Source organism: Phocoena phocoena, chromosome 19 (assembly GCF_963924675.1).
Source record: "Phocoena phocoena chromosome 19, mPhoPho1.1, whole genome shotgun sequence".
NCBI classification, from domain to species: Eukaryota; Metazoa; Chordata; class Mammalia; order Artiodactyla; family Phocoenidae; genus Phocoena; species Phocoena phocoena.
The window spans coordinates 23,871,630-23,886,418 of NC_089237.1; the positions used below are offsets into that span (position 1 = coordinate 23,871,630).

General features: G+C 49.8%; 1 protein-coding gene across 1 annotated transcript in view; it reads right to left on the reverse strand.

Annotated features, from left to right (window-relative positions):
• Positions 1-14,789, reverse strand: part of FAM117A (family with sequence similarity 117 member A) — a 42,220-nt gene that overhangs the window by 6,638 nt on the left and 20,793 nt on the right. Inside the window, exons 2-5 of the mRNA XM_065897522.1 lie at positions 11,018-11,187; positions 2,495-2,590; positions 1,118-1,228; positions 563-697 (exon numbers count right to left, since the gene is read on the reverse strand). Coding sequence (XP_065753594.1) covers positions 563-697; positions 1,118-1,228; positions 2,495-2,590; positions 11,018-11,187 — 512 coding nt within the window. The remainder of the gene's footprint in view (positions 1-562; positions 698-1,117; positions 1,229-2,494; positions 2,591-11,017; positions 11,188-14,789) is intronic.

A 14,789-nucleotide genomic window follows, 5' to 3' on the forward strand; every position in this document is an offset into this window, starting at 1 on the left:
AAAAAAAAAAAAAAAAAAAAAAGTGCCTGAGACTGCAGAAAAGGGAGCAAATAATTCTGCCTGGGAGTGGAGCGGGGGAGAAGGCTGCACAAAGGCAACTGGGCATGAAGGATGAACGCATGTCACCAGGTAGAGATGGAGGGAAGGGAAGCATGACTCTAGTACTGGGGCCCCTTGAACTGAGGCACAGCTGGGTGACGCTGACAGTGACAGTGACGAGTATGCCAGGAACACTGAGCTGGTGCTTTGGCTGAGAGTGATGCCTAGTCCCTTCCTCCCAGCCAGGTGCCTTCCTCCCTGCTGACCCCTGGCTCCTTCTCTTTCCATTCAATGCCCCAACGTCTTCCCCAACTTCACCCACCCGGCTCTGCTGTTCTTGTGGTCAAGTCCATCTGAGTCTAATAAACTCAATTTGTGTTCCTCCCATGGGGTGGTTTGGGCATGTTTCTCTGTTGACACGTGCACAGCCTGTGAGCCCCCAGACAGCACGAGTCCCAACTCCCTGTGTCCAGACTCAGCAAGACGCTGCCTATCTGTGCATCCGGGTGCGGCCCCCACTCACCCGCAGCAGCTCCTCCTCACCCTGCTCTTTCACAAACACCTCCTCCAGCTCTTGGTTGAGCCCTTCCAGGCTCCGGTGCAGGCAGGGGCTCAGTCGCAGGACTGCGGACCCTGAGGGGAAGCTGGGAGGGGACGCCTGAGGAGGAGGTAAATGAAGCCATCACTGAACCCCACCAAGCCCCGTGCAGTTATCAGTTCTGACCAGGGGGTAACAGTCATGCCTACACAGCAGAACCAAGTGAGTAGAGGAGAATTCAGGGACAGTTACCAATTGCAATAGGTCCATTCAGTGGGGTTTTCTCCAGAAGGCAGACCTTTGAGGGGTCCAGAGTGTGCTTTTAGAGTCTGCATCACGGCCTCAATTGTGCGGGGGGTGGGGATGGAGGACAGAGACATGCAGCACAGCAAGAAACCCTTTCCAAAGTTGCACCAAAACTTCACCCGGCACCCACGTGGCCACAGGCCCTGCAGTGCAGGAGGGCTCACGGGACCCGCCCACCCCACGGGGCCCACCACAGAGGATGACAGAGGGGTGAAGGCTGGGGAAGAGACGTACCCTCAGTGCTCCCCGCACAGCATGGTCCCCTTGGAGGGGGGAGCCCCGCTCCTTCTCTTTCCCACTGCGGCTAAGCTTTGTCCTCTGCAGCTGTTGCTTCAACTTGGTAATCTGGCGGCAGGGAGAGGGGGAGAGGACAGGCAGGTGAAGCAAAGCAAAAGTGCACTGGGTCCTCCCTCCCAGGCGTGGCTATTGCCAGAAGCCCATGAAAATACGTAAAAGGAAGATGGAAGTTAATCTTCCATCTCAAAATACCTCGGTGGTGTTCAAAACTGTGATGATAGGCTCATCAGGCAAGCTGGACACCATAGTAACCAGATCATTGGATTTTTTGAATTACCATGTATTCCACAGATGGCTCGCGTTCCGAAAAATTAAAAATATACAACACTGAAACCATTTTTGTCTTTCGCAGATTCCAAAGGCATGGAATACTACTCTATTAATAGAAATGGAAAATGATGTTTTTGAATTCACTCCTCAAAATACATTCACAGCTATCTCAAAGGCCCTGGGACCAAGAAGGATGGAAGGATTTCCCCCCATTTTAAAGTAGACTGCACTGAGCAAGGAGCAGCCTCTCCAGAAGGAATATCAGCTTCTGTCCCAACTTCACATCCTGTAACAATTATGGAGTATCATCAACAATTTTTAATATTGTCCCTATCGCATTTGTAATTCTGGACCTACTGGTCCTTAGTGTAAATACTCTGATAATTACAAATTGTAAATACTTTGTATTTCCCACTAGCCTTAAATACTTCATATTCTCTCTCTGTTCTTACAACCAAGAGGGCAGAAGCTACTGCCCCGTAAAGGGTGACCCCGGGTGAGTTGGCCCTCCTGGGGGCTCCCCACAGCATGCCAGGCGGAGCTGGGTTGGGAGCCCTGGAATCCAGTCTATGGCTTTCTCTTCTCACCCTCAACCCCTGTGGCCCTCATGAGAGGGAGGGAGGGCCAGGAAGAAGTGTTTGAGGACACATCATTATTTATCTCTTCTTTTAAAAATAAGGCTGGATGAGTAGTTAAGTAATAAATGAGGTTGGGGGCTTCCAACTCCCAGAAACTCACTCTTTCTCCAGTCTCTGAAACGCTTATCTGGATCCAACCTCAAAGTGAAGTGAGAACAATGGCCACCCCCACCCTGAGCTAGGCTGCTGGAGGGCCAAGCCCCTGCCTGCAGGAGGGTCTGGGCTCATGAAGCCAGGCCACCAGGAGGCTGGGAGGCAGCTATGAAGGCGCCATCTCATTAGGAAAAGGCTACGTCGAGGCAGGTGAGACTGGAAATGTGGGTCCACTTTGGAGCGGATGTGTCCATGGTGCTGGGGGTAGAAGAGAGGCAGCTTCCCGGGCCAGGGAGTCAAAGGGGGCAGTTACCTCTTTTCGGTGGTCTGTGCTGCCCCAGGACGCTGAGCGCTTGTGTGTACACGAGCTGGCCCGCTCACCTTCAAGCTCTTGCCAGGACAGGGGGGTCTGCAGGGAGAGAAACCCAGCGAGACAGAGCAGCTTCTCAGGCTGGCTCTGGGGAGACAGACACACCATTTCCCAGACAGAGGTGCTGGCTCTTTGAAGTCTTCTCTCATCTGCTCATCAACCTCCTGGACCCTGCCAGCCCCTTTTATTCTTTCAGGCTTCTCCACCTGCACTGCCTCTTTCCCAGTCCACATCCTCCAGGAAAAACCTTCCCTGATGAGCCAATAAGGCCAACCTGCTCTTTACTCTCTTATGACTTTTACACTTGGATTATAGCCCCAACTACTCCAAGTGCTTCTCCCCAGCAGTGAGGACCAGAATTGTCCCTCCCTCTCCCAACCAGTTCCAAAAGAGCACATTTTGGAGGCTCAGGGCAACACTGGCATCCTCGATTCCCTCCCCATCTATGTGCCCAGCACGGGCCCAGATTCCTGGGAGCCTAATGAAGACAAGTTACCAGATGGGACTCCATTAAGGAATCATTAATTGGTAAGACAGGAAAAAGCTCAACAGAGATGCCCCATGCTCTATCCTGAACCAAAGCAGAAGACTTCTGTGAAGTGCAGTACCTCAAGCTTGTTCTGTGATTTTTCCCGGTCCACAGAGGGTTAGGGTCCCCAAAGTCCTCCTGAATACATAGGGAGGGGAGATTTTCGCAAAGGAGGGAGCCAGAATTCTGAACTCAGCCCTGACTCCTGACTCCTCTTGGCTTTATCACAGCTCCTTCTCCTGGGCCCTGCTCTGCCCCTGTGAGAACTTGACTCTCAGTCCGCCATCCTCCCTCCCCCACTGCACAGAAGACAGAGGACCCATGATGGAGGCAGGGGGAGTTGTAGACCCACTTCCTGAGCCCCTAACAGAGGGAGGAAGTGGTTGGCTCTAAGCACGAGGCAGAGGAGGACACAGTCCCTCCCCCCCCACACCAGCATCCCTACTTCCATTCCAAGGGAGGGGCCCAAGGGGGAAGGCTCTGGTGGAACCAGTTCCTCTCTAACTTCTTTGCACAAGCTGCCAAAACCATGAGGGCCTGGGAACTGTCTCCTCCAACAGATCCGCTGACCTCCCCCGAGAGGTTGTTACAAACAGAAAAGGGGGAGGATAAGAGGGAAAAAGCCCAACAACTCACCACCCAACAGCTGTTAAGAAGAGCTCGGTGATGGCAGTCTGAGCGGGGCTGTGGGAGTAGGCTGCCCTGCACAACAGCTGCAGAGGAGAGGGTCCACAGGGGTGCCGAGCCTTCCTGCCTCTTCCTTCTCCCAGCTGCCCACCAATCAGGGCCTTTACCCGGCCGTGCGACACAGTCAGGGTGAGACAACTGCTAGACTCCCTTCCCTGAGGCCAGCACCGTAAGGGAGACCCTCCAGAGATGCGGCCCCACTATTCCTTCTTTAGAAAAAGGGCAGAGAGCATATCCTCAGGCCTATACCCCAAAGCCTCAAGGTGGAGCTGGCTCTGACAGTAGGAACCAAGCAGCTGGTCTACTTCCAAATGCCTATCAGGGTGTTGGCAGACAGAGCCTCAGAAAAGGCTGCTGCAGATACTGAAAAGAGAGGAGAAGCCCACAGCCCCCTGAATGGAGCAGATGCACGAACACTCCTCCCCTCCCAGGGCTCCAAGCCAAACCTATAGATAAGTAGGTCTGCTCATCAAAGCTGAGTTCCACACAAGCTTGTTGTCCCTGGAAAGGTGGCAGAGACTACAGAGGAAGGGTGACAAAGGCTAAGGTGTTGATGCCTGTTTCTCTTCCTCCAGGAAGATACTGAACTCACAGGTGGGTGGTGAGAAGGAGGTAAAAGCAGCCACATTCAGGTTGCCACTGGTTCTACTAATATCTCTTGCAAACTCTTCAACTGCCTCTTTCTTCTGAGATACGTGAGGGGGTGGAAGGAGAAGTGTAGGCTATCGCTGGAGGCTGGAATGCATGTGAAAACTCATGGCAGCTGGGATCATCTCCTCTCTCAGTCCATCTCACCTCAATCTGCTCGGCAGCATCTCCCAGCAACTATTGCCTACTCTGTAAACTGTGCTACTAAGGCCATCGCTTTGCCTCAACACCCACCCCTGGCCATAGACATCACCATCTTACCCTCCATCCGTGGGCTCTCTGTCCCACAGGCAAATGTAGCTCCATCTCCTTCTTCTTTCCTTATCCCTTGACCTCTAAGCCTGGTCTAACCACCTAAGACGGCCCGCCGTACCAGCTCTTCCCAGCGTTCCCATCAGGGAGCCCTTCCTAGCTGTCCACCTCATGAGGCCTGCTGCCTCACTCTGCATCTTCTCTGATCAGATGGGTTCAGGGTACACATCACTCATGTACTCAACAAAGAGTTACTGAATGCAAACTGTGTGTCAGGTGCTGTTTCAGCTGCCAGGGGCATAGCAAGGCACAAAATGACAAAAATCCTCATCCCCTTTGAGTTTACATTCTAGCTGGAGGCACAGTTTAAACAGTGATAAGTACTAAGAGAGAAATACAGCAAAGAAAGGGAATAGGAATGCTGGGCTGGGGAACATGATTTTAAATGTCAGGGAAGTCCTCAGTGAAAAGGGAACATCTGCTGAAAACATAAAGGAGATGAGGAGTGAGACATGCAGATATCAGAGGTGAGAGTGACCCAGATGGAGGAAATAGCAAGTGCCAAGGCCCCCAAGCAGGAGCCAGTCTGGTGGGTTTGGGAATGATAAGGAGGCCAGTGTGGCTGGGGCAGAGTGGGTGAGGGGCAGAGTAGTAGGAGACGAGGTCTGTAGGTGTGACAGGTTGAAAATGGCCCCCCAAAGAAATCAGGCCCTAGTCTCTGGAACCTGTAAATGTTACCTTACATGGTAAAGTTTTTGCAGATGTGATTAAGTGAAGGATCTTGAGATGCAAAGATTATCCTGGTGGGCCCTAATGCCGTTAAAAGTGTCCTTATGAGAGAGAGACAGAGGGAGATTAGACACTCACAGAAGAAGGTAAGGCAATGCGACCATGGAGGCAGAGACTGGAGTGACGTGGCCACAAGCCAAGGAATGCTGGCAACCACCAGAAGCTGGAAGATGCAAGGAATGGGTCTCTCAGAGAGCCTCCAGAGAGAGTATAGCCCTGCCAACACCTTGATCTTGGCCTAGCGGAATGAATTCAGACTTCTGGCCTCCAGAATTATGAGAGAATAACTTTCCATTGTTTTAAGCCACTAAGTTTGAGGTAATTTGTTACATCAGCCTCAGGAACCTAATACAGTAGGTTATCCTGTGTTTGAAGCTGTTTACATGCTGGCCTTGAGTATTCTTCAGGCAGGCACATGCACAGGTATGGGCTTTGGCCCCTCCAAGGTGACCTAGGAGCATCAAGACAGGGACCATGCCCACCCCTTATTTCCAGTGCCCCTGGGTGGACAGGCCCTTCCCTCCTGGGTCTCACCACAGACATCTGGGCCAAGGTCTCCTTGGAGCACAGAAGAGTCACAGCTAAGGAAGGTTACCCTTCAAAGAGTGACCCTTCATGGCACAATGGGGGTCAAGCCAGGCTGTGTGACAGCACCGTAAGCAGTTGTTCCAGACAGTCCTCTGGAAGCAGGATAAAGCTTGAGCTCAGCAGGCCAGTCATGTTTGTCAAAGGGACTCACACACTGGAACAGATTTACCCAGGGGGAGCAGCTAAGGGAGAAGCAGGGCTACTTACTGGCCATGGTGGCGTCAGCCAACTCTGCAGATGATGCTCGGATTATGCAAAACTGGATGTGGGTTAGACCACAGAAGCTTTGCCTGGGATTCTGAAGTCCCAGAGCAACATGTGGGATAACTGGGTGAGGGCGAGGACAGCTTTATAACAAGAAGGCAGGGGTGAGATGGAGCCCAAACCCTCCAAAGTGGAACCCCTTTCTCTGCCCCCCACTCAACTAAGCCTCTACCCAGATTCTGAGACAGGAAGAGTCCTGGTCCTTGCTGTTTCCAGTGACCTTGGCTGGGCCCTGGGAACATAACCCAGTGTACCTATGTGGATGTGTAGAGCAGCGTGGTGCCTGGCCTAACATATATGCTCAGTAACTACTTGCTGAACTGAAATTCAGCAGGGAATCAGCCTCTTGGGACTCTGGCCAGAAAAAGAGGCAGGAAAGGCTCTGAGGGTGGTCTGCCGGCCAGCGCCGAGAACTCTAGCAGCAGGTGGCCAAGGCCACCATCTGCGGCCCTACGGTGACTGTGCAACCCTCAGATTTTCCATCATGGACCCATTTTCAAATATTCTATGCTGATGTCAAACCATATACTGAACAACTGGTCCTGCTCACCGGTTTGGGAAATAGGCACTGTGCCCAGGCCCTCACACCCGCAAAGAAAGGCCCATCATAAGCAGACTGAATCGTGTGTCACCACCAAATGCTGAGGCACTGGATTGGGAAAAAGAGGAGGACAGCACACAGGTAGGGAAAGTCACAGAAAGGGAAGTCTTCCCAAACAAAGCATGCCACCTCTGCCTCTGCCCTTCAGGACACTCCATGAAGTTTGTCAAGGACTTAAGCTAACTTTTTTCCCCAAAGGGTAACTCAGGCCTAAAGAAAAAAGGTCTCTCATAAGGGCATCCCTACCTCACCTGGAGCCTGCAGAGGAAGTGGGGCTGGGGATGAGCAGAATGGGGGGCCAGGCAGAGCAGGCACCCAGGGTCCCATCTGTCTCCAGGATGAGAACACCAGCGGGGGAACTTGGCTCCAACAGTCATTCCAGCTGTGGTGAGACCACTTCCTCCCTCCAGAAGAGTGCGAGAAGACCCCCCGCAAGAAGGGAGGGGTAACTGCAGCCACCAGCATGTGCTGCCAGCCCCCATCCCGGCCCCGGGCCCAGGGCCAGGAGTGGCCGGCCCACAGCTCTGAGTGACCAGCTGACCTGGGGGAGGGCAGTCAGGAGAGGGGAAAACAGATTCAGATTTACCTGGACGATCCTGACAAAGTCCTCCGAGACACAAAGAAACCTCCAGATGATGGTGACACCACACAAGAGCCTTCCTAGTCCTCGCTGACTGGCCCCTCTGCACCCAGCACCCACTGCACCCAAGCTGTTCCTTACACCCACCAAGCTGACCTCTGGGAGACCTGGTCATCCGGCTCCCATCACCCACCCTGGCTCAGAACATGTAGCAGCTCCAAAGCCCTCCTTCCCCGATGACCACATTCACACCTCCTTAGGAGAACCAATTTCCCAAATAAGATCCATCCACCTCTCTTCCTCACTTGCCCCAAATATTTGGGTAAGCCCGCTCTCCATGTCAGACTGCAAGTTGCTTGGGAACCACCCGTGCTATCCTTTGCGCCTGCCTAAGGGCTTAAAACACAGCTAAGCCCAGGGAGGGAATACTGGGACTGTTGGCAGCCTGCTGCAATTCGAGAACCGAGAGCTTTTAACCCATCTTCTGCCTTGGGAGAAGCCTTGAGGACGCAGTGTGCTGGGCTATCTAAATGGCAGGTGTTCTGATATGAAACGTGCAGGGCTCTTGCCTGCTCTAGGGGGTTCAGAGAGGGGAGCCGAGCTGCTCGGCCTACACCATGACTATGGCTACTGTCCTTACTGCAAGTTCTGCCCCTGGGAGTGCCAGGCTGATGAGGTCTCCAAACACACTCTGGCGGCTGGCTGGGGTGTGTGTGGGGCTGGGTCGGGGGCACAGATAAGACAGCAGAAGTGAGGGCCTGCCAGGTGCAGTGGAGGTACTTCACTGGTGTGGCTAGAAGAGAAAGCGCAGAAGGTGGGGGTAGGGGTGGGAACAGCCCCCCTCGAGCTCAAAGGAATTAAGGAAATGTGCTGGCATCATCTATTTTTAGTGACTTAACAGCTTTCAAGGACTTTGGTAGATCTTGCCTCCTACCTTCCCTCCACTCTTCTCTGCACCCCCTTGTGTCTCCCCCATAAAACCTCTCCCTCATCTCCAGTCCCTTCTGGGTGATGTAGCCGTGCTCAGTAGGGAAGGAGCACCAATTTCTTTGGGAGATGTTGAAGAAGGCAGCTTGTGCCAGACCAGGGTGCTCAAGCAAGAATTTGAATGGAGCCCAAAACCTAGAAGCAGAAAATTCCCAGAAGGCCAGGAATGAAAGATGGGCAGAGCACATACTGGGGTTTGGATGCCCACGTTGATCAGAATTCTCCCACCTCCTGACTGCAGCCACAATATTGACAGGTTGCTAAGGGTTCCTCGAGGGCTGGAGCCCAGCCCAGGGAAAGAGGAAAGCTGCACAGCTCGGCCTTGCCAGACCCGCGGAGGCGCATCGCTGGCCTCTGTCTTGCTGTGGCAAGAAGCCCGGACTTGTTATATAAAAGATCTGGCCTGCAGCTGGAGCCTGAGCAAAACACACAGCCTAGAGCCCATGCCTCTAAATCCGGCCAGGGAACATCTGAGGCCAACCCTGCCTTGAGTTGACAAAGAGAACGCCATCTGAGGAGTGGGATGGAGGCTTCCTAGAAGGCTGGTAGCAGGAAATGACAGTGACGGGGATACGGGGATAGGTAGGTGGGCTGCATGGAAGCCTGCCATCTGACGAAGGGGGATGTAATCATGAACTTACACAACCAAAGCAACCTCAAGTCCTGCTCCTCCAGGAAGCCCTCCATGACTAGACGCATTATTTGGACTAAACACTCTCTCAAAAGAGAAAGGGGTGTGTGCTCCAGGCACGTGAAGGGGAAGTATAACCTATCCTACTTGCCCTTTTCAGGGGACACAGGGAACAACAGTGTCTGGGGCTTCCGGGAAGTCGGTGTGCTACCTGGAGCATACTCTCCCTTCACAGTCTGTTCCTAGATCTAAAGAATGCCATTGGACTTCCCTGGTGGCGCAGTGGTTAAGAATCCACCTGCCAATGCAGGGGACACGGGTTCGAGCCCTGGTCAGGGAAGATCCCACCTGCCGCGGAGCAGCTAAACCTGTGTGCCACAACTACTGAGCCTGTGCTCTAGAGCCTGTGAGCCACAACTACTGAGCCCACGTGCCACAACTACTGAAACCCGCACACCTACAGCCTGTGCTCCACAACAAGAGAAGCCACCGCAATGAGAAGCCCATGTACTGCAATGAAGAGTAGCCCCCGCTTGCCGCAACTAGAGAAAGCACACACGGAGCAAAGAAGACCCAACGCAGCCAAAAATAAATAAATAAATAAGTAAATTAATTAATTTAAAAAAAAAGAGTGCCATTAATTTTAACTGCAGCAACTCTTGTTGGTCCAAGGTGGCATATTCCTATGAGAATTCCCCTCCTGTAAACTGTGCCAGACATTTGGCCCCATCTCATCCTTTGGCTCCCTGTTCACTGGCCTTCATGGAACTGGCATCCAGACGCACCAAGGTCAAATCTTGTTCTCATTTCCTTGTTCTCCACTCTGACATGCCAAGAACAGTACTGGGCATTCAAACATTCACTAATAACATTTGAAAATGGATCTCATTTAAAAAATAAATAAAAGGGACTGCGAGATGTGCTCCGCAGAGGAGGACAAGGGAAGCGAGCGCACAAAACCCTTTCCCATTTGGCCGGCACCCCACCTCCAATCAGGCGGGGCAGGCACACTCCAGCGACGTGCAAAGGAAGAGTGACTGGCCCAGCATCCCCCAGGACATGCATGGGCTGCCTCTCCTCTGAGCCTGTGTTCTCCCCACCCTGTTTCCTCTTCCCTGAGAACAACTCATTTGTTCTGAAGTTGAACAGGAATGGGCTTAAACTGCATCAAAAGGGAGAAGATCTGACTCTTAAAAACTTAACTGCTGAAAATGTTGAAGTCCTAAGTCAGATGAAGAGATATCTTTGTAAAATTTCACATATGAGATGACTTCTTGCTCAGGCTAACACTACCTGACTCAAAAGCTGACCAATGGACTGGATGATTACAGAGATCCCTTCTAAGTTTAGGATTCTTAATGAAGAGAAAAACCCTAAGAGGGGAGCTGGGCTCCATCAGACTCAAATGGGTCCACCGAAATCCCAGGCAGGGCTGCTGATTAGGGATCAACTCTCCATTATCTGAGAACTTTCCACTCCTCTTGCTCTAGTGGGATCTATCCTGGCTCAACACACTTTCGGGCCACCTCTTCCAGTTGTCTGGGGAATGCATACTCAGTTGAATGTTGGTCTGTTTTAGCAACGTAAATCTCATTTATTAAAACCTAGGATAAATTCCAAAATCAACTCTTGTATACCCACACATGAATACTCAAAGCCAAACTGATAAACCCAGATTGCTTCTCTCTCCCACCAGTCAGGTGGAATGCAAACTCATTTTCAGGTAAATTTATGAAGAGAACCAAGTTGGTTAACATGAGATGATGAAAAGCTACATGGTGCGTATGTACAGCCAAAACCCAGGACAAGTGACATCAATGACTGAGTATTGGTAAGTCGACCCAAGGCCTCCTCGGCCAGCCCACCATCCCACCTTTATCCCTTATCCCATTAGCAGAGAGCTTCATTACCTGGGTGGCCTTGTCATTGGTACAGCAGGTGAAGGCCCCATCAGCATCTCGTGGCCACTGGCCCAGAAGATAGGAGCTGAGGATGGTGTCCAGGGAGAACGTACGCCGGACCTGGGGTGGCTGAGGCCTACACACTGGCTTTTCTGGGGCCACGGAACACGGGACACTGGCTGGAAGAGAGCACAGCCCACGCACCTGGACGTCAGCATGGAGGCAGCAGACACAGTAACCAACCTTCCCTCTTTTAGGAAGCCTCACCGGACTGCTGCATCTTCACTTATATTCACCTCCCTCCTACAGAATTTGAAGCAGCCCATAAAAGCACATACAGCGTGATGAAAGCTCTCCTGACTTATCCAGCTGGTCTTTGTCACTGGAAACAATTTACACCATTTCACGCTGGACGAGGGGTTACTTTACACATGTCTTCTTTCTCCTGTTCCTAATGGACTACAGACTGTGAACTCCCAGGTCTCCGCACTGAGTTTCCTGAGAGCAGGACTGTTTCCCATCATTAAAGAAGTAACTGGAAGTGGACAAAAACCAAGTTTGCCTCCATCTTTTATCCTGCCTTTTATTTCCTTTTATCTCCTGCCTTCTTCCAGCACTGATTGCAAGGCTCCTATGTACAAATTCAACCCAGTTAACTGAAGGACTCTTCCTATTTCCTTCAAGACCATTAGCTCCAGGGAACCTAGGTGACTGAGACAAAGAGAACGACATAACTACTTTCAACTATCCAGGATCCAGGAGAATATCCAAGTCTTTTGGTTCTCTCCTCTGTCTCTTGACTTCTGGCTAAGTAGAACAAAAATAAACCAGTTACAAATTCACTCATTTTTCTTTTTACCTTGATTAAAGCTTTCTGGGGGAAGGTAAAATTTGAAACTGTTGCTAAAATCTAAGCATTCTGGAATCATCTGTAAGTTTCAGTCATCTGGGTTGACCGTGTTTTCCGCAGCCACATTCAAAACACACTACTATCTTAAGGTCTGTAAGGCTCTTTCCTTTAAGCAGAGCAAAATGCTTTCACATCTGTACTAATCTCTTGATAATTCATGTGTGCATTAAGCACAGCAAAAGAACTGGGGACTGTAGATATAAATAAACTTGAAGAGCTTTATATTAAAAAGACACTAACAGGTTGGCAGGTTCCTCAAAAAGTTAAATATAGAATTACCATACCATCCAGCAATTCCGCTTCTAGGTATATATACAAAAGAATTGAAAAGAGGGTCTCAAAGAGATATCTGTATACCCATGTTCATAGCAGCACTATTCACAATAGCCAAGAGGTAGAAACCACCCAAGCGTTCACTGACAGATGAATGGATCAACAAAATGTGTTCTATACATACAATGGAGTCTCAAAAAGGGATGAAGTTCTGAAACATGTTATACCATGGAAGAAACTTCAAAACATTATGCTACATGAAATAAAACCGACACAAAAGGACAAATATTGTATGATTCCACTTATATGAGGTACCTAGAATAGGCAAATTCATAGGGACAGAAAGTAGAACAGAGGTTACCAGGGGCTTAGGGGGAGAAGGGAATGGGGCATTATTATTTAATGGGCACAGAGTTTCTGCTTGGGGTGATGAAAATATTCTGGAAATGGACAGTGGTGATGGTTACACAACATTGTAAATGTACTTAATGTCACAGAATCATAAACTTATAATGGTTAAATGGTAAATTTTATGTTATGTGTGTTTTACCACAATAAAAAAAGGAGAGAAACACTAATAATACTATCTACCTTCTCCAAATCCATTTAAATATTTACACACATTTTGACATAGTATAATCAATACGAAATGTATTACTTGATATTCTGCTTTGTTCTACCCATTTCCAAGTATCAACAATCTACATATCTGTCGTTTTTAAAGACTACATAATATTCCACCAAGTTGATATACAGTGGTTTGCTTAGCCCCTCCCATATTATTGGACGTTTGAGAGGTTTCCCCCACCCCAATTTGAATATCATAAATGTTATTGCATAGATAACTTTTAGTCTCAGGTTTTATCTAATTCCTTACATATTTCTAGGTCATTTTCCTCAGCCATCATATAGTAATGTGCTCATTTAAAACAAACTAAAGGGACTTCCCTGGTGGTGCAGTGGTTAAGAATCCTCCTGCCAACGCAGGGGACACGGGTTCGATCCCTGCTCCGGGAAGATCCCACATGCCGCAGAGCAACTAAGCCCGTGCACCACAACTACTGAAGCCCACGCGCCTAGAGCCTGTGCTCTGCAACGAGAAGCCACGGCAATGAGAAGCCTGTGCACTGCAACGAGAAGCCACGGCAATGAGAAGCCTGTGCACTGCAACGAAGAGTGGCCCCTGCTCGCCACAACAAAGCCCATGCACAATGAAGACCCAACACAGCCAATAAATAAATAAAAATAAATAAATTTATTTAAAAAAATAAATAAATTTTAAAAAATAAATTAATTTTAAAAAACAAATTAAAAATGACTTATAAAAGTAGTGGGGGGGTGGTTTCCCTGGTGGCGCAGTGGTTGAGAGTCCGCCTGCCGATGCAGGGTATGCAGGTTCATGCCCCGGTCCAGGAGGATCCCGCATGCCACGGAGCGGCTGGGTCCGTGAGCCATGGCCGCTGAGCCTGCGTGTCCGGAGGCTGTGCTCCGCAACGGGAGAGGACACAACAGTGAGAGGCCCGCGTACCGCAAAAAAAAAAAAAAAAAAAGTAGTGTGGGGAATTCCCTGACAGTCCAGTGGTTAGGACTCCTCACTTTCACTATCGTGGGCCCAGTTTTGATCCCTGGTCAGGGAACTAAGATCCTGCAAGCCATGTGTTGCGGCCAGAAAAAAGTACTGTGAATTGTGGAAAATTCAAGAAATATGCAAACAAACAGAAAAAACTGCAAATCTCAACACCCAGAGATAATCACGGATAATACTATGAGATATATATCCTTGGGGGCCTTGCCTTCTATGTACGTGCATGTATGTGTGTGCGTGCGTGTGTATGCTTTAAAATGAAAAATGGGATTATACTGTACATGTTATTTTGCAATGAGTTTTTACCTTATATCATAAACACCTTTCCAAATCAATATATACTGACCTACAACACACCCTTTTAAATGACCTTAACACTCTTTAAACTCTTCAAAGGCTTTCTTTCAAAGACAGTACTCATAGGCCTCGTGTTCTGGTCCCACTTACCTTTCCTTTACACGTCACTCCTCTTCAAGATCTCTATGTCCTGGACAAACTATACTATGCACCATTTCCCACCCATGTCTTGGGCCTGCCCTCCTCTGAGGTTTTGCACATGTGCTCAGGGCTGAAATGTGATCCATCCATCAGGGCCAGCCTAAACGTCTCCACCTCCACGGAGCTTCCTGAGTCCCCTGGAAGGAATGTCTCAGGATTTTCTGATTTTCCCCAGTACTTTGTACTCTTCTAGTACTTCCCAGCCTCTATTGGATTACAAGTATTTGTAAATCCCAGCTAATAAACAACCTGTGGCCAAGGGCTGTCTAATTTATCTTTGAACCCCACACAGCATCTACAGCATAGGGTTGGAGATTGGCAGATGCCTAAGTATTCTTATAAAATCAAAAACCTGTTACTATCAGGGAGAGCCTGCTCTAATTACACCTGGATTCTAAGTTTGTGTGCCTTGCACATCCATGCTCACCCTGCTCCCTGTGAGTAAATCCCCCTGAGCTGCTTGCCCCCTTTCCTCTCTCTGAGGCTCAGGGAGGCCCAACCTCTTTCTTCCCCTC